We start from the raw sequence: 25771 nt of genomic DNA, 5'->3' as shown, positions 1-25771 counted from the left end.
ATACAGCAGTTATACAAGTTTTCATAGAAGTTTAGTGTCCCGTGCATTAGAGGAGTGGGCTAACATGTTTTGCATATTTTACTTACTCCTCCGTTCCCTCTCCGGTGTGAGGTGGCTTTTAACCCATAGATTATACTAGAAAAGCTAGGAGCAGTCACCTCTCAAACCCATACAAGTCACCAAGGCAGGACCCTTTTTAAGCATTTCCAAGCAAAGAAGCTTACTGAAGCCTTACGGAGTCACAGACGGTTAATAAAGGCCAGATATAAAGACTCAAGAGCACCACAATATTTTCTATTCACAAGGAAAAAAGCTCCAGTCCATCTTTTTATTTTTTTGAAAAATTTCTGACATTACAGAACTAAACTGAAATGTATTAATTCCACTCTTACATCTCATGACATAACAGAAAAACTTCATGAGCCAAGAAAGGGGGAGAAGCTTATAAACTAAAATATGAATCAGCATTTTAACAGCTGAACAGAGAAAAGGAATTAAAATGCTGCAATTAAAAAAAAAATCATGAGTGGATGGGTAAAGCATGTAGAACTGAAAATTTACAAACTAGTTAAAACCTGGAATTGCTGACTGCTCAGAAACTACACAGATGGATCATGGGGATGAACAGCAGAAACGGGTAATGAGTGAGGCGGTTGCATTGTCCTAGCTGCTTCCCATTCCACCAGTCTCCGAAGAAAGCCTACAACGAGAACAAAGGTTAAAGGCCTTTTTAAAAAAATCTGTTTAAGACAAAATCCTACCCAGTTGTACTACAAGTATTTTAAACCCCAAACGTATGATATAATCAAAAGCCAGAACAAAACCATTTGGTTCCCACAACATTCAAAGACTAATGCCCTGCAGCCCACACCATGCCAGGCAATTCAGAAGCAGCTGTAGATCAGCAGTGGGCTGGATGGCCACTTTGTCATTTAAGAAGCCCAGAAGGAATATATTATCTTCAAAGTATGTGCGGCTGCAGTAACTTTTAGATGGTCCTTAATGTTCAGTGGCTCCTGAATGTTGCTTTCCTGCTGGGCCAGGCGGTCACCAGAACTCCTCTCGCTCATTGAGCTTTGTTAGCAGTAGGCACAACATGGTGGCCCCTGTTGCTGCTAGCATGCCAGCTGTGGCTCAGTTTGCCTTGTGTGTCTGAGTGTCTTGTTCCTGAAGGAAGCCACCAATACGTATTGCAATGGTTAGGCAATTAAGTTCCATGGTTAACAGGCAAGGAAAGAATTAACCAGTCAGATCATTAAGGCGGCAAGCCAGAAATGGTTCGATTTATAAATTAGACAACTTTTACAGTTGCCTGATGCTTAAAGCCCAAAGCCAGACTATTGTTTTATTCAGCCTATGAAGTTTTAACATAAGCCACGTCACTCTGATCAGATGAATTCACTGCTCACGAGCCTTTGAATAAGCAGTGCTTAAGAGGACCTACATTTGCTTCAGCAATCAATTTGCTACTCCAGCATGAACACAAAGGCACGTTTTTGTCCATTGCTGATGAGAGGATGGGCAGGGGGAGGGGATTGAATAAATCCCTAATACACAAGGTTCTTTAAAGGAGGACTCCCACTAGCACCCCTTCCCACATTTGGACTGTTACAAGCTGACCCCACAAGGGCCTACAGAAACCAACATTCAATAACATTCAAGGCCCAACCACAATTCAACCAATTCAAGTATCTAAGAACTTGAGATCTAATCCAAGAGGTGGAGCCAAGCTATATGAAACTTACCTTTTATGTTCCAAGGCAAACTAGCCTTCTATAGGTTCTTCTATAGCTCTGCAAGGTGTGTGCACCCACAAGCAGCTCCTCCACTGCTGGGAGAATATTTAAGATGATCCAACCCCAGGGGTGCAGCCAAATTGTGCAGGTCTTTCCCAAAGAACTGTGCCACAATCGGGGTGAAAGACCCTCATGATCAGACCCTGCCCATGTGGTCGAATCATTTAAATATTCTTCTGCTTCTTTTAGAATGTGAAGGACTACCAAGAAGGCTCAAAGAGCTGAAACTGACAGTCCAATGGGCAGGGTAGAACCATTCAAGGGTGTAATATTAAGAATAGCTTATGATGAGAAAAGTTTGTGCAGTTTGTTGTGCTGCAGTTTGGCTTGTACGCTGTTCTTCTAGAACTGGGAAGGGAGACTGCAGGATGCCCCCCATCTCACCACCCCACACAGATCCTCAAAGTGTAGTTTTGCAAAAACTGCAGATATCCATGAGCAAAGACAATTAATTTCCTCAAATTAAGAGAAAAGGTGTGGTACTCTATTCTCCATGAATCAGCATTTATGCATTTGTATTGTCTGGCTTTTAGCAGCATGACCAGAGTTATATAGATTCTCTGGCCCCTTGCCTGTAAAGAACAGGGGGAAGGGGGTTTGTTAAGTGGAGTTGGAAGAAAACAACCTCTTCCCTCAATGCCAATTATGCCCATTTCAGGGCAGAGAAGCATGTGCACTCTGTGTGCTGTGATGGCCTACGGTCAACATCTCTCAACTAGATAAGGTAACCAAACCTTTGCTGTTGGCCCTCACTTGTGAAGGGGTATCTTGGGGAAAGGGCATAAATTCTGCCAAACCAGGAAGAATTTACGTAAGGTTCTTTTAGAATGACAATTTTACTGGGAGCACTAGAAAGCAAACACATAAATCCCAACATTGTGTCTGCAAATAGTGTTTACTTGACGTGTCTTGAAGCAAGACACTAGCAAATCAGGTTATAACAAGATTTCTGCTGCAAGAAATGGACAAGTCATGAACCCATGGATGAGGCTACAAAAGTAATCAGGTTGACACAGAGAGCAGCATGTTTCAGAGGCTCACTGAATGAGTCTCTGCTGGAGATCAACTTATTTGCATTTCTCTGAAAGGGCCCCAAACCTTCGAAGCAGATCTGCTCTGCATTATCCCCCAGCGACCACTTGCACATGGGAGTGAAAATTTATGGGAAGCAAGGGCAAGATTCTAAAAGATGGTAAGAGTGGACACACCATTCATAGGATTATTGGGCAAACCAGTTCAGTAATATATGCTTAGTGTACCTCTGGTATAATAAAATTTGACAGTGGAACCCCTTTTGCCTACCTCAACATAGAGCTAATAGAAATTAAAGGTTATTACAGGCCCACATGGATGCCAGCTGGATAGAAAAAGGGAACATGAACGAAGCTCTGATCCCAATTTCCCACCACTTGGAGCTCCATATCATCAACACCATTGCCTAATGGTAGTGCTGCATGAACAAATAGCTTTTGGACAACACATAACCAGACTTGCTAGTCGAGAACAAATTAAAGCCCATTAAGTCAGCCTCTACAGAACACTATAAAACAAGACGGCCAGCCCAAAAACTTGGTTAAGAGTGGACAATTTTTACTTTATGTGGTTACACTACAGAGCAGAACAGTTTTTTTAAAAAAAGTTACAATTGTGAAAGTCAAACTGCAGAAACAAAGTACTAAAAAAGACTTCTGCTACTCAAGGAAAAAGGGTTTGACAGAACTGCATTAAGTCAGCCAGTTGATGGCCTCCCCGCCCCCTATGATAGGATAAGGCCAGGCCCTCCCAGCTCCCTGGATGCAAAGAGTTAACTACTGCAGCCCCAGAATCAAGCCATCAGTCATCATTTCAAACTTGTTCTAGTAACTTTCTTTTAATACAAAGGATAACACAAGATTCTTAGCAGTTCCAGCTGTCACCGTTTCTTATTCAATGTTGCCTGAATTATTAAGTTTTTGGAAAGTCTAAGAGTGCTCAAAAAAAAGGAAGTGTCTTTGTGTTCATGTGACAACCCCAGGCTAAAGATCAAGTGAATTTAGGTGCAGACAGAAAGAATGAACATGTACTATGCTAAACACAAGAGCATGTCATCCCACTGCATTATCTGTTTTGTCTGCCCAGTTTTCCCACACGGCTTTTAAATAGCCTTTAGTGGAGGAAACAGGCAGCTGCTGGCCTCAAAAGCCCAAGTTGAAAGACCAGAACAAGTGAAGCCAACTGCCCAGCCTCTACAGATTATCACCTCTCAATACAGAATACATGCACCAGGGAGGGAACATCCATTCAGATGTTGGGAGACGTCAGGGGCCTGTATTGCCATCAGGAGACAGGTGCTTCTGAAACCACATCTCTAGGTGTCTGAATTATCCACCTCTAAGGACTAAGTATCAGAAAGCTGAACAGATTTTTTAGAAGATGCCATGGAGGAAAGCAGCACCTGCAGCATTGTCACAGCTGTTCATTACAGCATATGTGTCGCTCCAGGTTATCTCACTCTCTTAAGTGGCTAATAAAAGTCTTGGGTGTGGAGAAAGATGGGTATCAGAATCACCCAAGCTTTTTAAAGGTCTGCTGCAGTTTTTTACATGGGAACGGTGTGCACACAAAGAATATTACTTTTTCTACTGAGCAGGTGAGTTGTGTACGCTGGCAAGTGGCAGTTTGTAAAGGAGCAGGAATAGTATTCAAGATCTGAACCTGTCCCCCAGCACCATTACAGCTCACACCCTCACAATTGTGTTATTAGGTATCAGAGTCTCCATAGGAAAGTTTATATACTTAATAATGGTGTTAGTGCAGTGAAGTAGTGCAGATAATTTTCAAAAAAAAGTTTAGCCTGGGGGTGCAATGTCAGATTCAACCAGCTTGTGGTCAGAGTTCGGTCCCAATTCAGGCACATCTGTGCATGTTCTCACCGTGACAGCTTTATTACAAGGACAGACATTGAGACAAGTTTGGCCAAAGTAGAATCTTTGCACAGCTTAAACCAAGGAATTGCAAGTGAGTTATTTCGTTAACGGACCCTAGCATTCCCTGCCCCCCCAGCTCCCTCCCCACCCACCTTATTCCATGTAACAATGCAAACAAAACTACTAAAGCAACAGCTACAAGCTACATAATCAAGATCACTACTGGACTCAAACTGATTAATACACTTGCTCAATTGTCTTTGACCTAGTGGAGGTTGCCAGCAAAAAAAACTCCATCCTAAAGGAATCACAAAGCTCACTTTTCTTTCGAAGTTTTAAAAAAAGCTCTTCCAAGTCTCCTCTATGGGATCCCCATTGCTGAAAAGCAATCTGCTGTTCCTCTAAGGCCACAAGCAGACACTCAGTAAGGAGAGAATCTCTGTTTTTCCGTTTTCAGTTTGTTAGTAACACATGGCACAGCTGAGGTGGTGGAGGCACCCTTAGCAGCAGACACAACATTTAGAGCCAGGAGAGGGACGGGTTTCATGCCAAGCAGACTGGAGACACAGGGGGCGGTCGGAAGAGGGTTGGGGAGGCTGGAGGGTGCGTCGGAGACCCCCGCTGTCGCAAGCGAGGGGGTGGTGGTGGAGGAGGAAGAAGAAGAAGGGGTGGAGGGTTGAGAGAGGTTGATGCTGAGGTGGTCGGGGATCGTGACGGAGGCTGCCTGGGAGGAGGGTTTAGCGCTTTCTAAACTGTAACAGAGGAAAAAAGGAACAAAAATACGGGTGGGTGGGTGGGAGCACCACACAAAAAGCACAGGACACAAACAGCTTAAATAGCATGAAACTAATCTGGGAAGCTTTGGAAACAGCATAGCCAGAAGAAAGGTGGGATGGGAGAGAATGCTGACTGCAAGGGAATCTCAACATTCTCTTAGGTGTACCATGGTGCACTAATAACTCCCCCCCCCCCTCAAAACAAAACAAAAATCCCAGCCTACACAACAGTTCCAATCCCATTATGAATAATAGTTCCAGGTTTTGATTTCCTCAATTCCAGAAGCAGAAACTTGGTTGCTTCAATACTGAACTACGACACACATTTTGTTGAAGCTACAGAGAACTGCCACTAAAACTATGTAGTCAAGGCAGCTGAAATCCTATCTGTTCCTGACAATATCTTGCAACACACCACTCTCCCTCCCTCCCTCCCCTGCCCATGCAGCTGTCCCTTCAGATTTAATGCAGGCAGGCTGTAGTTCCTGACAGTATTCAAAACATGCATTTAGGTAGCAAACCAATTCTAACAGTGCATTGTGTTCCACTCCAAGGTTGCAGTAATTATCAGGGAAGTCTTAATGAACAAACCCTTTGTGCAACTGTCAGAGGTTTTAACACAATCCAGTTTTCTACATCCTTATAAACAGCGGGGGAGGCTATTCCTCATCTAGCCAGAGGATAATTTTTGTTTTTAAAAATGGTTCAAAAAATGAATAAAACAAGCCAAACACCCAAGGGAAGGCTTTATTTGTTAGAATAAGGAAGAGCTTGCAGAATGGTAGGCACATCTCTTTTTTCAGATACAACATTGTGGTTCTCAGTTAGGTTTTCCTGCATACTGAACTACATCAAGTGGAAATATAGGCTGCTTCTAAAGAAAAGAGCCATGTATTTTATTTGAATAGCAATTTCATCTCATGTTGCAGGAGCAATCTTCCACAATTTCCTTTGTTCATGGGATTAAGCTTCAACAGAGCACTTGTGGAGCTCCATTGAAAATTGGCAAAAGAATTCTTGGAATGCCCGGAACACTGAGATAGTTGGCAATGGTTATGACCACTGTTCTTAAATGAGTATCTGAACTGAATGAATTTTAACCAATGTTACACCAGTAACATGCAGCCCAGTAAGAGCTGAAGACAAGAAGCAGTATCATCAGTACCATCAAAATGACCCACACTCCATCCCCATCTGAAGTCCTATATGCTCCAGAATCGGTTTTAAATGACTGGTCCTCATAGCTTAAACCAGCCTTGACTACCTGGGATTCTTGCAAAATACATTTAGCATTTCACATCAAGATAGGATTTGAAGGACAGTTGGTAAGCATCACAGAATGTGAAACTCGTAAGGATGGCTGTTTATATAGCAGTTCCCTTCCCCTCAATATTTTATACTGCAACTTTGCAAGCAAACTCTTTTTACCTGTTTTGTGTACAGCATTTAGGCTTTTAGAAACAATAAAAATACGCTAAGCCCTTAAGGAGTTCAGAATGGGGAAGTACCTATTAGCAATCTCTCTTACAAATAACTTTTTCCAAGTGTCATCTAGCCGCTCACATAGCAGCCTTCTTTTTTGCAGGCCATAATATATCAGCCAAGGTATAGCTAATTGGTTGTTGCTTGCCACCACAATGCAAAAATACTGTGTCTGTGCACCTCCAAGAAGGAATTCCAACAGCAGAAACTGGCTATTTGTAAGCAGCAAGTCACTGAATGCTGCACAGAACTTCAAATTTGGTGGCAGAAACTTCCTAGTTTCTGACTAGTACAGCTGGGGAACTAACCTGAAATCAACTGTTTCCTGAGCATCCCAAATGGCCACTTCTTAGAAAATTGAGGTGCTCTCAACTTCCTCAGGGCAAAGGACCAAGGAAAATGTAGCGGTTGCTTTAAAAATCATAGCAGATGCGTATTTGGGAGAGCACCTACTTGTACAGATGCTGTGTTTTGCTATTAGCCAATCGTTGAATTACAGTTAGAAGGTACCAAAGGGGTCATCTAATCCAGCCCCCTGCAATGCATTAACTCATTAGTGGGGAGTTTAGAGAGCTGAAAGCTCACAGGGAAGCCTAACTTTGCTACATTACAGAAGGAAGGCACTTACGCTGGAGCCAGAAGCTAACCCATAGATTCTAATCATTAACCTGTCATTCTGCGATGAACACTTTAGCTACACTGGAAAGAGAGGGAAGAAATCTAGGGCATGAAATGCCAGCTGCTCGTGCCTGGGTTTTTAATTATTGAAGTCAATGCTCTCCATTAAGCTGATGTTTTCACTTTTGCCTTATGAGATCATCTGATCTGCTCAAAAGCTGCAGAGGGCCTCTTGCCAAGTAGGCTTTTTAAGGACAGGGCCCAAGGAGCAGCCACTGTTTGCTGCAGAGAACTGCTGCAGCCCATAGCTGAGGGTTTTGCTGCTAGCAAGAGTACTCAGGGGGAAAGGGAGCTGCTGCAGCATTTGCAGTGCAGAAAACTACACCTCTGGGGCAGCCCCAATTCTTCCCTTTCCTCTATTAACTACAGTAAACTGGGCCACATAGCTTCCAGATCTCAAAAAAGGCACCAGCTGTTTGTGTTTTTTTTTTTAAAGGAACAGTTAAGCATCTTATTTTTGTACAGGCTCAGCTTAGCAGCAAGACTCCAGTTTAGTCTACCTTGATGTAGACTTTCAAGAAGCAATGTTGGTTGGCTATGTCACAAACCAGAAATATTCTAGTGAAAAGCCTAAGCGCTGCCAAGGAATGAGTGTTGCATATCCCATTTATTTCTATTCTCCTTCCTCCATACCACCTACTAGAAGGTCAAGGGAGAGGTCTGGTGCACAGGCTGCTTTTGCACCAGGGAAGTGGGAAGAAGAAAGGTGTTTTTGTTCTATTTCAGCTCAGAGAAACAGCCTTTTTCAAAATGTTGCCCTGATTTTAGTGATCTTTCACGTCCCCCAGTTCTGCCAACTCATACATGCATTACCAAGCAGCATGCCATTTGAATAGACTTACCTGACATTAATTAGATATTGAGCCAGGCTAATGCTGGCTGCAGATCCAGTTATGGTAACCTGCCTGTCAGTAGATCCTTCCACTGGATTGGCAATTTTGATCTGCGCCCCAGACATCTGGCGAATCTCATTGATCTTGGCGCCTTGGCGCCCAATGATGCATCCAATCAGCTGAGAAACAAAAGTTGTTCATGGTCAAAATGGAGCTTAGGATTCAAAGATAATCATTTTGTCCTGCTATTCTCTTTTCAGGTCAAGTACAGGCCTAACCTCTGGGAAGCTAGTTAAATTCCAACTCATTCATTATTTGATTAGCATATGCCTACTTCTGTGTTTTCACTACCAGGTAAACATTTGTTAACTCAAGAATGACACTTCAGGTTATTTCCCAACAAATATAGTATCTGTGTGCCCATCTATGCAAGCGTCATTTGTACTGATGAACTATCTTTATATATTATCTCATATTGCAGACACTATGCTCACATGCTTGCTCTCTGAGAACCTCAAGATTTCCACACATTACAGATTCTGAATGAAAGGCAGATTCAAAGGCTTCTGTAATTGTTCTTTCTCTACCCTTGATGCAGCTGTACTGAAAACATGTGAGCATACTGAAAACAAGCCTTGCACCACTATGACACTTTGGATACTATTATTTGAGGCCAATCTGAATTTGTCAGTCCGTTTGCTCTGGAAAAGGTGAAAACACTCATTTCAGATGAAATCTGAGGGACCATCTGAAATCATGACTGCATACCAAGAAAAGAATAATCAGGCTGGTCACATTCCCTTTATGCTTAGAAAACATTTTATCTCCACAGTACCTAAAAATGTGGAGGGGAATCAAACTTAAAACTATAAAAATTCAGTTGCCTGCCTAAGATCAAGTTTGTCTTGACTTCTCCAACTTTTGTTTGTTATAGGAACAACTTGTGAAAGTCCCTTTTCTGGATCTGAAGTTCACGTTACCTATTAAGACTGTTCCCTGTAGCATTTTTTCTTTACTAGAATCCCTAGCCATCCACAAATGCCTAAATTTTAGAAGGCAAATCTATACTCAGGATCACTTTAAAGTCTTAATTCCAAGTACCTATCTCCCTCCATATGAACCTAATAGGACCCAGACATCCTCCTCTTGAGCCCTTCTTTGTGTGCCTCCTCCATGAGATCTGGAGGGTGGCAACAAAAGAACGGGCCTTTTCTGCAGTGGATCCGTGTTTGTGGAATGCTTCCCCAGAGAAGTTTGGCTGGTGCCTTCATTATACACATTCAACACATTTGGGCACCAGGTGAAAACACTCCTCCTTCCCTTGTGGAAGGAAGGATTATTGATTTGTTTGGTTCTTATTTTTTATTATGTATTTTGTGTTTTTCATATTGTAATTTTATGTTGTGAACCACCCTGAGAACTACGGGTATAGGGTAGCTTACAAATTTACTAAATATATAAAATGCACTTTTGTTAAAATGGAAGTCTCTTTTTAGAGAAAGCGAAATCTTACATGCTTCACAAGACTCCCAGCTGTCACTAGACAGCCAGACTACCTTCTGCTCTACAGACTTCCATAACAATATTACCCATGGAGAACAGAACCTAAAACCTTGTTTGTAAACAAAGCTTGGTGGTATAACCACCCATAAAGTAAAACTCTGCAAGCAGAGCACAAATGCACTAAGGTCCAAATAGACACTCCAGCCTTTGTTGGGATACTTTGGAAGACTAGCCAGCTTTAGCAGTTGATAGCTCTGTGGTGGCCTGAAGTCACCCCATAAAACTGGCTGCAAAAATCTAACAGACCATTGTCTTGTCTCAATTGTTCTCATCTGCAATGCTCTCCCAGGAGCATGAAGAGGCCCATGCACTGCTGCCAGCTGCATCAGATTTGGTTGCACCCAGTTTTCTATGTATTTGTATGCTCAAGATTTCACCGCACAAAAATCCACATGGTGCCCTGTGAAGGGCTGCAAATCCTGCATGCCTCCACTGTTTCGATTCTTATAGGGTAGAGGAATGCCTGCAGTGTCTGGAGACAGCTCAGTACTTTAGTACTCAACACAGCTCCTACTACCTCTCCCTTTCTGGCCCCTGAAGTATCTGTGCCCAGCTCTTGTCTCCATTTCTTTCTTCAACAGCCTTAAACAGGATCATGCATGCAAACCCATTTCCAAGTTCTAGGTTGCAGGTGGTTATAAAGGACTGCAATGAGAAAGTACAAAAGTTCTCTCTCATTTCAGGTTACAGTCAGGAATCTTAACCAAAGAGCTTCCTTCAAAACAGAAGAGGCAGTAGCCTGGGTGTCCCCATTATGGTATTACAGTCCAATTGCCTTTTCCTTGCCATCTGTAGCAGTGTTGTGAACTCTGCTCTGTCCCTCCACGTGGAGGGCAACTGTCCAGAGCGTAGGACTGGAACAATGCTGTAACTCCCTGCCACAGGACTCTTGGAAGCAGTGCCGGAGCCCAGGCCCATCTGAAAGTTGCAGCTCTGTCCCGTCTGCAAGCCACGATTTCCTAGAATTCTGCATCTCTGAAAAATACTTACATCATTTGGAATGGTGAGTTCATGAGAAGTAGTTTGAGCTGATGCATCCAAACCTGCTGAGACACAAAAGAGATCAAGACCAGTTTAATGCAAGGCACTGGGGGAGGGGGCACTGAACAGAGGCCAGACCAGTCAGGCTAGCATTTGCGGCAGGAAAAACTGCTAACCTGAAGAGGTTCTCAAATAGGAGAAGAGCGAGATGCAAGATGTTATATCCAAGCCCCTCTTCCTAAGCACCAGGGTTAAAATCAATTGGCAGGTTTCACCTAACGAGCCCCGTCAGCACAAGCCATGCACGAGGGATTCCCCTTGCGCAATGGGGCTTCCCCCCCCTCATCTGCATACCCCAGTACTCCCTGAAATTGGCCGGAGGGGTTGGAATAACCCCCAGAGCAATGCATGGGGAGAGGGGAGATCATTCTGTCTTAAAAGTTGCAATGATTGCTCTGCTGTGATATACGCCACAGCACAATGGTAAACTCCACCCTCTGGCAATAAGGCAAGCACCAACAGAATGGTTTTCATTTGGCCAGGGTGGGGGTGAAGTAGTGACTCTGTTCAAACACAGAAAGAACAAATGAACCGGGATGACCTTTTTACAGAGTCCTACAAAGCTGTAGCAAAGACAGACCCCCCAAACAAACATGCATTTTCATCTTCCCATTTGTGCCTTATAGTTGTATGTCAATGTTCTTCTTGCCTCAAAATCATCGCAAGAATTGGAGGAACACTTTTGCATTGACCAAAATGGAGAAAGAGTAATGGCACAAAAATCATGGTCCAACCTTTAGTTTTATTGGTCCAGTGTAGCTGTTTATAGAAACACTTGTGGTTGACCTACCACCTTCACAAGCAAACAAATTGGTTACTAAATGAGAAATAAGACACTTCATTCATTCTCTTCTGCCCTGCTCTCCAACCGTTTCCAGCTAGATTTCTTCGCAAGAGAAGGGAGGTTTAAGAAGCCTGGCCTTTGCACCTAACACTACTTTGCAGTTCCTTTGTACTATATGGGTTAGCAGAATTTGCTGCCTGGGAAAGAATCTCCCACCAGTATTAACACACAATAGTTAACTACAGGTTTTGTTTTGTTTTCAGTCATTACCCCAATAGCCTTTCACATCTGGAGAGCTGGATTCAACGCCTGTCAAGATACAAGGGACAGTAAGTGTGGTGGTCCTAGCTGAAGCCCTAGCAGGCTTTCAGCCACAAGACAAAATATTACACAATCTGGCACTAGTGTCAGGATCGCAGCATCTGGAAGGCAAGAATTAACTGGCAAAGCTGTTGAAAGGGTGAGGGAAGGGAAGCAACATGAAGACTCTACCTAACAGCAATCTGATCTCGTTCAGGGCAGTGAAATCCACCCTCACCCAGGGATGGTTACCTGTGGATTTATTTTATTTTATATATATATATCTAAGTAAAATAATGGAGCTTAAGCCAAACATCTGCACTAAAGGCCAAGTGAAGAAAGACTCTTGGACTGGTAGTTTGTACAAGAAAGGAGGAGTTTCCATACCACTGAATCCAGTGTTGCCATGAGACATTGGAAAGTGTGACTGTTGCATTGCCAACTGGTGCAGCTTGGTCAGCTAGAAAGGAAGAGAGAAAGACCGATGTTAGGAAATTCGGAGGCTTACTTGCTTAGCATACAATTTAAAGGAAAACAGACACTGCAAGCTGAGCATGAGGTGCTGCCCCTTGGGGCAGGAGTGTGGGAGAGGGAAAACTGGGTTAAGGTGCAAGCGCTTCCCTGAGCAGAGATGGGTGCAGACAGAAGGAAAGCACCATGGGGCGTGAGGCCAACACCCATCTCAAGAGTCCCCTGGCTCAACAGAAGGCATCTGCAGTGAATTGTGACGAACACTAGGAGACAAGCACGAACAGGCAAAGTAACACAGAGGCTGGTTTGCAGTGGTGCTTGGGACTACACCATGCAGGACTCTGTCAAGCATTTGGAGGGGAGAGGTATATCATGAGGAGTGACCAGAATGGAGTCAGATGCTCTCCCCAGTATTAAACAGTGCAGTTTTCTAGCTCTGTCCCCTACACCTACTTACCCCAGCCCCACCCTTGCCTGTTCTAAACATGCTATGAGCAGAGATCAAATTCCTATGTATCTTTCAATGAGAAGCTGCAAGTGCTGCATCTAGCTCAAATACCAGAAGGTTTTGGTAAAGAAGGAAAAGCATCCTTTTACATCAAGCAAAGATAGCTAATGGTTTTATTAGAAGAAAGCGTGCCAAGGAAAGGCACCCCAAGCAAAAGCCCCACCACCTCCTAGCCACACCTGCACAGTGACTATACATGATGCAGAGTATCATGTTTGGAGACAACAGCAAAGCAGAAGTCAGAGGCCAGCCTCTCCTCCACCACCACGGTGAAGTGCACTACACCAAGATGCCCTATGCCCTGTACCAAGAACCACAATGACAGTATACCATGGAGTTTTGTTTTGTTTGTTTGGGGGGCTTTACATCAAATTGGGAGGGAAGGGGGAACTGAAACTTGGAAAAGTGTACCAAGCTTTGCTGTGCAAGTGTGTCACAGGCCGGCAGAAAAAGGAGAGATTAAGATTGGCTACACAAAGAAGTGCTGAACAAAATTTGAGGATCGTTTTTGGTCAGATTTCAGCTTCAAATCAAAACAGACTTCTAAAGCTGCTTGTTGAGAAAGCATGGAGAAATTTTGAAGGGAGAAGTGGGGTGATTTCAAGACAAGAAGTGTAAACAAAACTTACATCTGGCTGTGGAATGGCATACTGTCCTTGAATGGTATAGGCCTACAAAAAGGAGGAAAACAGTCCTATTAAAAACCATTGGACAGCCACCCAGTGACAGACAGATTTCAACTAGCCAGGAAGCCAGAGAGCTGAGGGGGGAGAATTGCTGGTGGGGAGCCTGAAGGCAGGCAATTCTCTTAAGGGGGCTGCTTAGATTTGCTAGTGTGCGTAGTGTGAGAAGGGAATCTGGTCCCCACCACAAAAAGGATTATAGTATTAGCAGCTGGTTGTTGGTGAAGATTTGTTGTGTAGTGGAGGATTGGACAGTGCTACAAGCCCTCCTGCCCTAGGCATACTCCAAACCAGACCTATGCCTCCAACTGCTTTTAAAGCTAAGAGGAACCAGCTGGGTGTTCATTCCCACCCCACTAAGTCACCCCGTCAATCCACACGTCTAGGAACCTGCCGTGGACAATCTACAGTCAGGTGCTGGATGGCAGAAATGCATCTGGAAGAACAGGGAGAGAGCAGCAGCCAAACATGATGGTTCTGGGGATTACCCTGCTGAAGTGACCCAGCAAGGCACTCACTGCGTGGGGACTTGCTTAACACTAAGTGAGGTTTTGAGGGCACAAGTCTCTCACCTGCAGGCCAGGGGCGGGGGGGGGGAGGGAAGTGCAGCCCAGGTTGGAATTGACGAAGCAGTTACCACCTGCAGGGCTGACTACTGGCCTGCCAGGTAGTGTTTGGTGGCCTTAATCCAGTTCCCAATGAACAGGAGTTCACAGCACAAGCCGCCACCACCAGTCTTGCCACCCTTGTTGGCAGTCTCAAAGAGGCCAAGGATTGAATGGGCCATGGAGACTGAACTCCCCTCTCACCTCTTGAGGTGGTCCCTCCAGGTCAGAGTTGAGGCACATTGATGGGGCGGTGTGGGGGTAGCTTGCACTGCCGCTGCTGTACCTGTCCTGTGGATAAATAGAGGACTTCAGTCTCCAGGGCTGTCAATCCAAAACCTTTCGCCAACACCAAAGTCATATAAAACTTACTCTGATCAAGGGCTAACCTGTACTAAAGACAGACGCTGGCTTACTCCAACTCATGTCACATCAGTAGCACCAGACAATGCGAGATTTCCCAACTGCCGGCACCTTCAGGGGCAGGGGGGCCTGCACAGGCAAAAGGAGTCTTGCTCTCTAAAGGCATAACAGGACTAACCTGCCACAAGACCAACCTCAGGATGCAAGTAAGGTTCTACCACTGTATCTTCAGTAACCTCCCATGTGCCTTTCCACTGCCAATTAACTGCCTAGCAAGCTGTCAAGAGCCTCTGGGAGGGTAGGTAATATGAATGGGGCAGGAAAGAAAAGGGAAGGGATTGAGGCAAGAACAAGAGCACGACAGCACCTTTCCCCCAGCAAGAGGTATCAGCCAGATAGCCCAATATAAGTGGCATGTGAATGTATAAGCACTGGGTGAACTACAGCCAGACCTGTCCAGGTACTGCCTCTAAATTTCTGTTACTGACTGAAACTATCCATTAACACCCTGCTCTGCCGTTTCTCACTTTCACAGCCAGCATTTACAGCATTTATACCCCACCCATTAGCCAAAAAGGCTCTTAGACAGGCTTGCAAATATTTGCTTAGTTCACCCCACCAAACTCACTTTTGAAGCTTCTGCACTGTTGGTATAGCCTTCTTTAAAAATAAAAATAAAAAATACAGGTGGGCATTGAGGCACTGTGCTCAAAAGCAGTCCAATGACAATAGTCCCCAGAGTGTTCCAACTCCACTCCACATACTTATGCAGAAGTCTTTTCTGGGCATGAAGTTCTGAGAGGCTTTAGCTTCTCAAACCCTCATACCTCAACCTCACATGAGATCTATCTGCCTAAAACAGTTGCAAGTATCTGGAAGTCCAGCTACAACTTTAAAATGCCTTGCAGGATCTATCTGAACTCGCACAGCCCACTCAAGCAAACATGTTTCAATGAAATCCATGGTAATGGTAACAGGATTCCAGCAAGCTGAGAGACTGAAGTCCCATCCTGCAATGGCCGCAACAATGCTCTGTTTTACCAAAAATTTAACACATCTGTACCCAACCTTTCTGTGTACTGGAAGCAATTACGTAAAAGCATTGGGAAGCGAGTCAGATCCAGTATTATTTGGCATCTCTTTTATGTGTCCTCCCCAAACTGTAGTTAACAAGCAACATTTAAATCATCCTTAAATCATTATCATCTAGTAAAAGGAAGTAATTCCAGAATGTTCTGGATTTTGGATTCAGTATCATAGGCTTATCAGCCATATCTCCACCTCACATTCCCAATCCTCTGGATTCCAGTTCTCCCAACACCTGTCCTCCTCGTTATTCAGCCCCTGCTGCTTTAGAACAACTGTTCAGAATAATTCAAAGCCTACTGCAATCAGCCACTAATTTGAACACTGTCTTAAATTGAAGGCCAGGAAAAAAAATGTGGGCTTACTTGTGGTTTTACGTCTGGAGCAAATTTCAAATTCCAGCTAACTCCCCCAACCCACACTGCTGACTACGATTCCCAAAGGACCTCAGAGCCTGTTGAACATTTGAAAGCAGCCTCCAAAGAACAAAACCAAAGCAGCAGAGGTAGCACTATGCTGGCCAGATGGGCAGCACAGGTGATAAAGCATGCAGAGTGGTTTGATGTGTGCTGGCAGTGTCGAAGCTTGGTAGGCTACTATATTATTGCCCCCAACCCATGCCCAACAAAAGGAATGTCCTTACCTGACCGCCTGCAAAGATGACAGGAGAACTGGATGGCTTGGGTCGGTAGGGGATGGTGACACCCTTTGGGGGAGACTAGATTATAAAAGAGTAAGAGGAAAAACATGGTTAATTATAGAGACTCTGGTTATAAGACACTCTTTTAGTATCTGTCACAAAGCTATATGGGTCAGTTTATTAGCTGTCTGAACTAATGAGCTGCCTACTTCACAGTCTTCTACAATTCCTCATTTGACTGGCACTGCTGTGGAGGCAGTAGTATCATCAAAATCCGAGACACAAAGCACCGATTTAGATTTCTTCACAATTTTCTCACATGTGTGGTCCTAGACATGCAAGGCAGGCTTCGCCGAGGTGTCATGGGCAAGTGAGCAGGTCAAGCCACTACAACAAAAGGAGGTGCATGCACAAGACCACTCGGGTTGAATCAGACTGCAGTTATTTGTTACATTAAGTAATCACCAATCTGAGCTCATGTTTCACCAATCCTTTGCTTTTTGTGAGCTGCTCACATTAGATCAAGGATTAATACCTCCAAGTGCACCTTCAGTTGTGCTGCAGGTGTTGCTTTCAGGCAGCCTAACCTGCTTTTATACTAACTTGGCTCTCATGATCCTCTTCCAGGAAATACTGTGGACATGAACCCACTAAGAAAATATCCAGTGACCTTCGCATCACTTAAAACCAAAACTACACCACCACTAGGGAGAGGCAGCTGTCAATATAAGAATTCTGTAGCAACTGTTCCAAATCTAGAAAGCAGCTGGCCACAATCCAGTGACAATGCTCCTTTTGCCCTTCTGCTTGTCTCAAAAGCTTTTAGCAACAATCCCTCTGTAGCCTCTCTCATTTATTTGTGCATTGTGTGTGCATTTACTCATTTTAATCTAGTACCTTAAATAAATCGGGTCACTCCACCATTACTCACCTCCAGCATGACCACACAGATCTGTTTGACGCACTCAATGATGGACTGTGGAATCCCAGCAATGGTGATCGCTCTCTCAGTTGAGTTGGGCAACATGTCTCCAGCCACCTGGACCTGTGCCCCCGTGCTCTTAAGATTAAAAATACCTAGTCAGGTTTTCAGCCTCATGTTCAGTGGCCTCACAGAAGGACAGCTGATTTATTACACATACAAATAGCAATAACTTAGCTTCTTCTCCAAAGTGATTTAGAACTAGTCATGAGAAGTTAGTGCATGGCTACATTACAGAAATCACAAGATCTGTTCCAGCATACTATCCAGTGTTCTTAACAAGCCCCTTAAGTCCAGCTTTCATAAGGACAAATTTATTGCTCTCAAAACTGCATAAATAAACTAGGAGGTGAAGACAAGGTTTTGCAAGCACCATTGTTACTGAAGACTGGACTTATCAGACAGCATCATTCAATCCTGTATGACAGCCACAGGGACAGAATCCTACAAGCCCCATCACTACTTACTTTCTATTCCACAAAGGTGGGGGAAAGATAGTAGTAGTTAAAGTCAAATTTTGCATTTAGGAACAAGGTGCTTTAGATAAAGGGAAGATATAGGAATGGAATAAATTTGAAAATAAAGCCTATGGGGGGAAATTATCCAGGAGAAGAGAGAGGCATGCACCCTTGGTTGAGGCAGGAAATGAACTAATGGAAGGGCTTCATGATGGAAAGCCAACCAAAAACAACTTTCTTCTTTCCTCTTAAGCGGAGGAGGATGGGAACAGAGGAAGCAAACTCCATAATGGATACAACCCTAATCAAATGGAAAGGTTAGTGTAGGTTTGTGATACCAGTGCCAAACATTAGGAGACAATAGTTCACCTATGTTTAATACTTTGCCACAGCAGCAATGCTGAACTGGCAATTGGTATCTGTAGGCCTGCAGCTGACGTTAAGTAGGAGTGCTTGCCAACATGGCATTCTGCCCAGAGTACGTAGTCAAGACAATTGAAACCAACTGCAAATGGATAGCTAAAAGGAAATCTCTATTTCTAGGCTAGCTCAATTTTAAAGTGGTGCAAGAGGCAGAAATGGGCAATAAAAATCAGAATTCATTATAATCCACCCTAAACACTCATGGATGGGCTGAGGCACATAATGAAAATGCAGCTTTTTCCTACGCTTTGGAGAGTAACTTTTTATTTTTGGGGATTCAGTTACATAAAGTTTTAACCTGGCCTATACCACTTAATATGCCATGTAGACATATTTATTTTTCTGAAATGTTTCAACCCATGCACCCATTTGTTTTTAAAATGAGGGGTTTCAATCAAATGGAACTGGGGTCTCTCCCAAGACTCAAATTGAGAGAAATACTACACAACCAAGATACGTGGAGGAAAAGCTCTAAATGGGCCCCCAAAGGTGAATACTGATAGTCATTCTATGCTGATACAGTAGCTGAGGCATTAACTCTCCAATGTCTTCGCATTCATAGCACCAAGATTTAATTTGGAAAAGGGGACTGAAAGCGAGTGAATAGTTAGGTAATGTGGTCAAATACAAATCCCAGATGCCATCCTTGCATACAACTCAAACTTCTTTAAAGGTCTTAGTCTGCCACTTATCTGGCAATAAGTTGACCCTGGAGATAAAGGATGGGAGACCAAAAGGGGAATACAAACTTACAAAAAGCACCTGACTCCACTGCGCTTGGCTCCAGCCGCTCTTCGTCTCAGTTTCATGAGCACTAAATATAAGCGGCTGTATTAAGCAGGATGACGCAGAGTCTATGTGTGGCATTCAACCTCAATACATTTGGCACAGGGCGGGGTCATGGTGAAGGGGAACGAGCATTTTGCAACACAAGCGAACTTCACAAGTCTAAGTACACACCTCTCTTATCTCCTTGATCTTGCAGCCTCCTTTCCCAATGAGAGAGCCACACTGGCTGGCAGGTACCACAAGTCTCAGAGTGACGGGGGGCCTGCTAGAAGCCGTGCTGTTGGTCATTGAGCTGCTGATGTCCTGAAAGCACAAGTTAACAAACTTCAACTATCAAAATGTCAAATGAGAGGTTAAGATTAGCTATTCTTTTCAGTTTTTCAGTAATCAAAATTTCAATAAAATGAAGAAGCTTAAGATACAAAAAATGTGAGGTTCCGGCAATGGATACACTATAGAGGAGCAAAGAGTCTAAATATTTGTTCCATCATTATAGTCCATCAATTTGTTATCTATGCAGCACTTATGTATATAGTAGGGTTCACAACATACTGCCTGCAAATGCACATGTGCCCACAGGAGCCTTCCCTGTTGCTCACTAGGTCCCCTCCTCCCACTGAAATTAGGCTTGAAAGAAGTATTCTATTGTAGCCTATAGGTCACAAATGTGTGCTTGGTTGTGATGTGCATACAGTGCCCACAGGCCCCAAAACACTGGCAACCTCTGGTTCACAACAGCTTCTGCTTAGGAAACTGTTCTCATATAGTCACAGCCAGAAGCTGTATTGATACAATTTTTAAAATATGGCTAAGCTGCTTAATTCACCTTGTTCTTTCACAATATCCTGATGACTCAATTCTCCTGCACCATAAACTCCTTGATGGAGTATGAGTAGAATGCAAAAAGCATGCTCATTAATTGTTAATAAGCCACCTTGGGAGCATGAACTGGAACATGTACCATTTTCTTAAGCTTAGTTATATTCTTAATAAGGAGATATACTTTATGGTGCCCTTGGGCTAGCTAATTAACTCCCCCATGTACTTTTCCAGAGATTTCTCTTATAGCATGAACCATGAATATAGCGGGCATCTAGAAGTAAGCTCCTATCCAGTAAAAATCCAGAGTAGATAATCTCTGCATCCCAGAGGCTGTCCATATACACTGTAAGATAGTTTTTAAAAATCGCTGCAGCCAGATGTCAACTATAAACTGGTTCAGTAGAGCCAAGCCTGCACATCATTCATGAAGGCCTGGCACTCAAGAAACAAAAACCTTCTGTTAGTGCCAGAGCTTATATTCAGTATCTTTCATACATTGGCTATGATGTAAGCCTTACAAACAGCACAGCCTAAGCATCTAAACTCAATAGCTGCAACAGCTATTCTGTTAAGCAAGCTGCAAATCTCCATGCCAGGAGCAATAAGACACCATCTTTCACAAGTCAAGGACAGAAGCTCGGACCTTGTGGGGGAGGTAGGGAAGCAAAAAGTGTTCTCGGGTTACTGGCATTCTGCTAATGCTCAAGCACTGAATTTCAAAAGTTTAAAGAGGCACAGCTTACCACAAATCATACAGCTGCGGTTAAGTGAATAGGCATTTTGCTTTAAGAGATATCGCTAGAGAAGTACCTTCCCATCTTGCTACACATATTTTAGCTTGCCAGAAAGTCAATCTTATGCTTCAAACTTTGTTTATTCCTAGTGTTCTAATGAAACAGCAGGGCGAATGAACTATGCAAAGAATATAAGATCCTAAGTAAAATGATGACTACACCAAGCTACTGATTTGAAAGGCAACTGAAAACAAATTGCAATTTGGAACATTGTACCAGTCCCAATTTGGCAGTAAACTTGGAACTGAGCAACATAAAAAGTGAACTAGTTTGCAGAACTTGGGAGATATGCTTTTAGATATGAAGTTCTCTATATTCTTGAGCAATGATCAAATTGTTTTAATCAGACAGCCTTTCCATTGCTATACTACCAAATATCAAGATTAATCTCCGTGCTCCAAAATTTCCTACTCAAGGGAGTCCTAGAGTCCAATGTGTATGACTGAAATTCCATGTTCCCACAAAATGTGGTGTATGAGTAAATAAAGCCCATTTGTATTTCTCATTGTGTTTGCAGTAAAGATTTTAACCACATTCAATACTGCCAGAAACGATGGGTCCACATCATCACCTCCAACACATCAGACATCAGCAGATGGAACACACATTATTCAACCCATCAAAAGGGGGGGGGGGGTGTCACATACCTCTTCCAGTTTGTCAATGATCATAGCAAATGCTTTGAAAATTGCATTAGTGGGTCCAGCAAGAGTGATAATCCGTTCTGGGCAGTTCCCTTCTGAGATGTTAATGCGAGCACCACTCTAAAAAGGGGGGAGGGGAAGGGAACTGAGTTATAGAATCAGAGCTGGAGGAGATCCCAAGGGTCATCCAGCCCAACCCTCTGCAAGGTAGGTCAAAGGAGACTCCCCTTTTCAATTCTGTCTCTTCCCCCCACCCCCGTTCGACTTTCTATTAAGACAGCCATTCTATGCACACATTTTGGAATTAAGGCTCAATGAATTTACTGTGACTTACTCCAAATAAACATGCAAAGGACAAGGCTGCAGGTTTTAGTGCATTAGGCAGATCAGAAGTACCTAGTAGAGATACTGCCAAACACAGCTTTCAGAAGTTGAGATACAAATAGCTACCACTCCTTCCCATCAAGACTGGTTGGTTTTTTAGGAAAGTCATAAATTGATATGTTCAAGTTGATACTGGGCATGAATAACGCCTAATCTTTCGAACTGACTGGTATCGCCTCAGTAAACTGTTTCTACCAGGTGAGGAGCCCCTTATTGTCATATTTAACTTTCCCTTGATTTGTTTTCACTGCTCTTATCCCCAAGAACCTACCTCTTCACGCATCTTCTTTACAGATTCTCCTTTCTACATACAAACACACAGAAAAAAAGAGAAACTGGTTATTGGTGTCACTAATTTGAATTAAGGAAATAATATAATAATTACACTGGACCACTCACCTTCCCAATGATGCTTCCAACCTCCTGAAACAGCAAACATAAGAAAGATATAGTTCTCGATCAGTCTAACAATCCAATATAAGCCCACCCGTCAGTGTATATACAATTTTCTGCTTATACCCCACTCTATGTACAAACAAGCCTTCATCTGCACAACTAACAGTGCAAGTTTGGGCATTTAAAAGTTGAATGTAGCACCCCTACTAGATGGTGCTTAGGGCAGCTTTATATATGATTGAACAAAATATTGTAAATCTCTAATTAGGAGGCAGCTTGGTTGTTTTTCCAAGACACACCCAACCAACTTATTACAGTATTATATTCTCCACTGGGGTTAACAGAGCGCTCTACTACAAAGAACATGGTACGCCAAGAGCAAACTGATGCTTTAATTTGATCAGACAACTGGGTTTTCCAAGGCATTTACTGTGACCTAGTTTCAGTCTGACGCAACCAAGATGAGGAAAAGCAAGTACCTTCCCATGCATAAGTAGGCGAATAGTAAGTGTGACATTTAAACCTCCTTCGATAACACCAGTGTCCATCTTGAGCTGTATTCAGTTAAGTCAGGCTTGAAAGTGGTCAAATCTTTGGTCGCTGGAAGGAAAATCAACCTATAAAATAAAAAAGATTATCTTGCACTGTCGCCACGCAAGAATTCATTAATACTGTTTTCTGGCAGTATCTGAACACTTTGATGTCCTGTATTTGTTCTCTTCTCCATACTGTACAGGCCTCAGCATTAAATGTATCTTGCAGAAGATTTAATCTGAGGAATAGGTCCAGTTGACTGTCACCGACAAGTTGTCAAAGCCACAGATTTGCATGTGCTTACTGTCACTAATCAGTTGATGCGCAGAAGTTTACACCTCCAATGAGTTTATTCACAAAATGGTCAGGTAGTACTTAGTAGCCAAATGTGTTAATGCCCATTGGAGACTCCTGGTTAAAGATGATCCCCTGAACACTCATGGCACAGAAAAGACATATCCCCTTGAACAACTTGACCTCCTCCTTCCTTTGCTAGGAGAGATAGAGATCAATTGTCACTTTCAGTTTCCAGTTCCATTGCTCAGCAAACTACAAATAGCTTCAGCAGAAGCACTTCCCAGTCACTTTCACAGCTTCACCTGCACTATTTTTTATTTATTAAAAAATCCATCTATATTTGACAAGATTTATGCCTGCTGCTGAACTTCATGGTTCTTTTTGTCAACTATAAGTAACAAGAACCCCATTTCCCATGCCATGAAACTTAACTTTAACCATGTAAAGTAACAACTTTTAAGCATGAGCAGTGTTTTTTTTCCATACAGTACTACTGAACAGTGACAGGAAGTCACCTTTTAGTATGCTTAGGGATAATTGACTCATTAAGAGAATAGGAAGTCATTTTCAAAGCAAGTGAAAGTCATATATATGAAAATCATTTTCTTTCATATATATGAAGAAAAAAATAACAGCAAGCAACTTCCAAGCTGAAAACATTTTTATTCAAAAAGAACTGTGAATCAGGTTAAGAAAATAATTTTAGCACTAGTCTACGATCAAAAAGCAAAAATCCAAATAAAAGACGTAACTCCTAAAAGTCACCAATAGTTTGCTGTTTCTGCAACATTGCACAAGTTGGTACCTATCTTTTAACAATATAAACACTGAATTATTATTTATCTCAACTAATCCATTTAACTTCCAATATTCAAGAAATTTATTTACTGGGTTTACTACCTACAATAACACCTTGAACCATGTCATTGATTAATGTATGGAAAGGAAGGTTGTCAACCCTAAACCGATTTTGGTTTTATAAAGAAGCCACACAGGCCAATCCTCCAACCACCGGAAGCCTAAAGTTGCAATTTTTCTTTAATCGGCCAGTGAAGTTCCTATTTACAGTATTTTTCCTTCCCCAAGGTCTCAAACCATCTCCCACCCTAAAGCTGCCCACTCTAACGAGCAATTATAAACTTGCAGATCTGCACCTTGCACCGCTTAAGTTTAGAGTCAAACCTATTTCAAACTCGTGGAGGGGTCGATGGGGAGGGGAACGGGTAAATTAAACAGATTCCACATCCTCATACTAAAACTTTTAAAAAATATATATATCTCGTTCCACCGGGCAGTTTAATAGATACAGGGCTCTATTTTAATTTTTTATACTTCTACTGTAATGATTAAAGCTGCGCTATAAAGTTCTCACAATGACTTTCCGCCAGTGAAGAGCTGCCTAAAAAAGAATCGAAGGGAGGAGGAGGAAAAAATAAGAAGGGGGCGCTGTATAGCTGGCGGGACGCCTTTTGAAATAACACGACGCAACTGTCCTGTTTTCTCATCCCCAGTTCCCCACCCCTCCGCTCCCCACCCGCTCCAGCCATGAGATCCGCCCGCCCGTCCGCTGCTGCTGCCGCCGGCGGCCTTGCGCTTGGGCCCGCGAGCCAGGCCTCCTCCATTCTCTTACTCACAGCCGGCCGCGTTAGCGTCAACCTTCTCCTCCCCCCCCCCCGCGCTCAAAGAGAAATCTCCGCCCCTCTCCTCCTCCCCCCGCCATTACTCTCCCTCGCGCGCAAGAGGCCTGGGCCCACATCCCGCTCGATGTGACGCAGCAAGAGCGCCCCCCCCAAACTACATACATACGCACGCAGCTATCCAGTCCACTGCGCCCCCCCCCGCGGCCGCGTTCCACGCGGGGCCCGCTCCTCCCCGATACGCAAATGGTAGCAACAGCGCCACCCCTCCCCCCACCCACCGACTCCAGGCGCTTCACACGCACTCGGGTGGGACCCGGCCGCAGTAGGCCGCAAGCGCATCCTCGGGCTCGCGTAGCGGCCCGGCCCGGCTCGAGGCGAAGGGTCGGCGGAAGAGTGCAGCTACTCGAGGCCGGGGATTCGGAAGTGGGGGGAGGGGGGGAAAAAAAGAGTACTTTCCAAGGGGCGGTGGGAAGCCCTTACCTGGCGGGGTGACTGGGCCCGGCCGCTCACGCGTTCGTTCGCTCCCTCGCTGGGGCGGAGGAGGGGAAGGGGACGGGACGGGGGGGAGCGGGAGGAGGGAGGGCGGGTGGTGCGCGGGTCTCCGGGGCGGGCGGAGGGAGCGGGACGGGGGGAGGGGAGGAGGAGAGAGCCGGGGCGGGCGGGCGGGATGGCGGCGGCGGGAGGAGGGCAAGGGCAGCGGGAAGGGGCTGCGGCAGCTGCTCTTGCGGCGGCGGCCTCGGCGGGTCTGGGAGGGGGAGCTGGAGAGCGGGGCGATTTCAACCCCGCCTTGACCCGGAAACGATAAGAGCCCTCCCCTCTCCTCCCCCGCGCAGACCTCTTCCGCGCTGGAACGACAGAGACGCTCCGGCCAGCGCGTCTTTTCCCCAGCGGACGTTGCAATGCCGACTATAAAGAGGGGGCCATTTGAAGCGAGCCTGGGGCGCCGGCTAGAGCGTCGCCCAGCGAAAGAGCGGCGAGGTACCCCCTGCAGGCCGCGTGCTGCGTAGTCTTCCAAAAGCAGCGTGGCTCTAGCAGGGAACTATGGAGAAGAGGAGGAGGAGGAAAGGGACGGAGGGAGGAAGAAAGGAGGCAG

At 44.2% G+C, this 25771-nt stretch overlaps 1 protein-coding gene across 21 annotated transcripts; it reads right to left on the bottom strand.

Annotated features, from left to right (window-relative positions):
* Nucleotides 1–308: 308 nt before the first annotated feature.
* PCBP2 (poly(rC) binding protein 2) lies at nucleotides 309–25281 on the bottom strand. 21 transcript variants are annotated; one of them, XM_033138507.1, is made up of 15 exons: nucleotides 25159–25280; nucleotides 22687–22824; nucleotides 22211–22234; nucleotides 22083–22115; nucleotides 21431–21547; nucleotides 19339–19470; nucleotides 17447–17575; nucleotides 16519–16593; nucleotides 14631–14717; nucleotides 13768–13809; nucleotides 12547–12619; nucleotides 12130–12168; nucleotides 11025–11080; nucleotides 8481–8650; nucleotides 309–700 (listed from the first exon to the last, which is right to left on the bottom strand). In XM_033138507.1, exons 2-15 carry the CDS (start codon nucleotides 22753–22755, stop codon nucleotides 664–666), a joined length of 1083 nt encoding a protein of 360 aa, XP_032994398.1. In that variant the 5' UTR covers nucleotides 22756–22824; nucleotides 25159–25280; the 3' UTR covers nucleotides 309–663. The 21 variants fall into 21 exon arrangements, with proteins under 21 accessions (XP_032994398.1, XP_032994400.1, XP_032994401.1 ...); XM_033138509.1 differs by having other exon boundaries at nucleotides 11025–11077; XM_033138491.1 differs by lacking the exon at nucleotides 309–700 and adding an exon at nucleotides 4378–5454 and having other exon boundaries at nucleotides 25159–25281.
* Between the last annotated feature and the right edge of the window lie 490 nt (nucleotides 25282–25771).

Source organism: Lacerta agilis, chromosome 2 (genome assembly GCF_009819535.1).
Source record: "Lacerta agilis isolate rLacAgi1 chromosome 2, rLacAgi1.pri, whole genome shotgun sequence".
NCBI lineage: Eukaryota > Metazoa > Chordata > Lepidosauria > Squamata > Lacertidae > Lacerta > Lacerta agilis.
The sequence above is the reverse complement of the archived record's forward strand: the minus strand, read 5'-3'. Positions and strand labels throughout refer to the sequence as shown.

Excerpts from the sequence above, each read along its gene's own strand:
- PCBP2 (XM_033138491.1), bottom strand. The coding sequence starts at position 22,755 with ATGGACACTGGTGTTATCGAAGGAGGTTTAAATGTCACACTTACTATT. Across the intron at positions 19,471-21,430 it reads TCATTGACAAACTGGAAGAG|GACATCAGCAGCTCAATGAC; the intron begins GTATGTGACACC and ends TTGTGCTTTCAG. Across the intron at positions 12,620-13,767 it reads ATGCCATTCCACAGCCAGAT|CTGACCAAGCTGCACCAGTT; the intron begins GTAAGTTTTGTT and ends CTTCCTTTCTAG.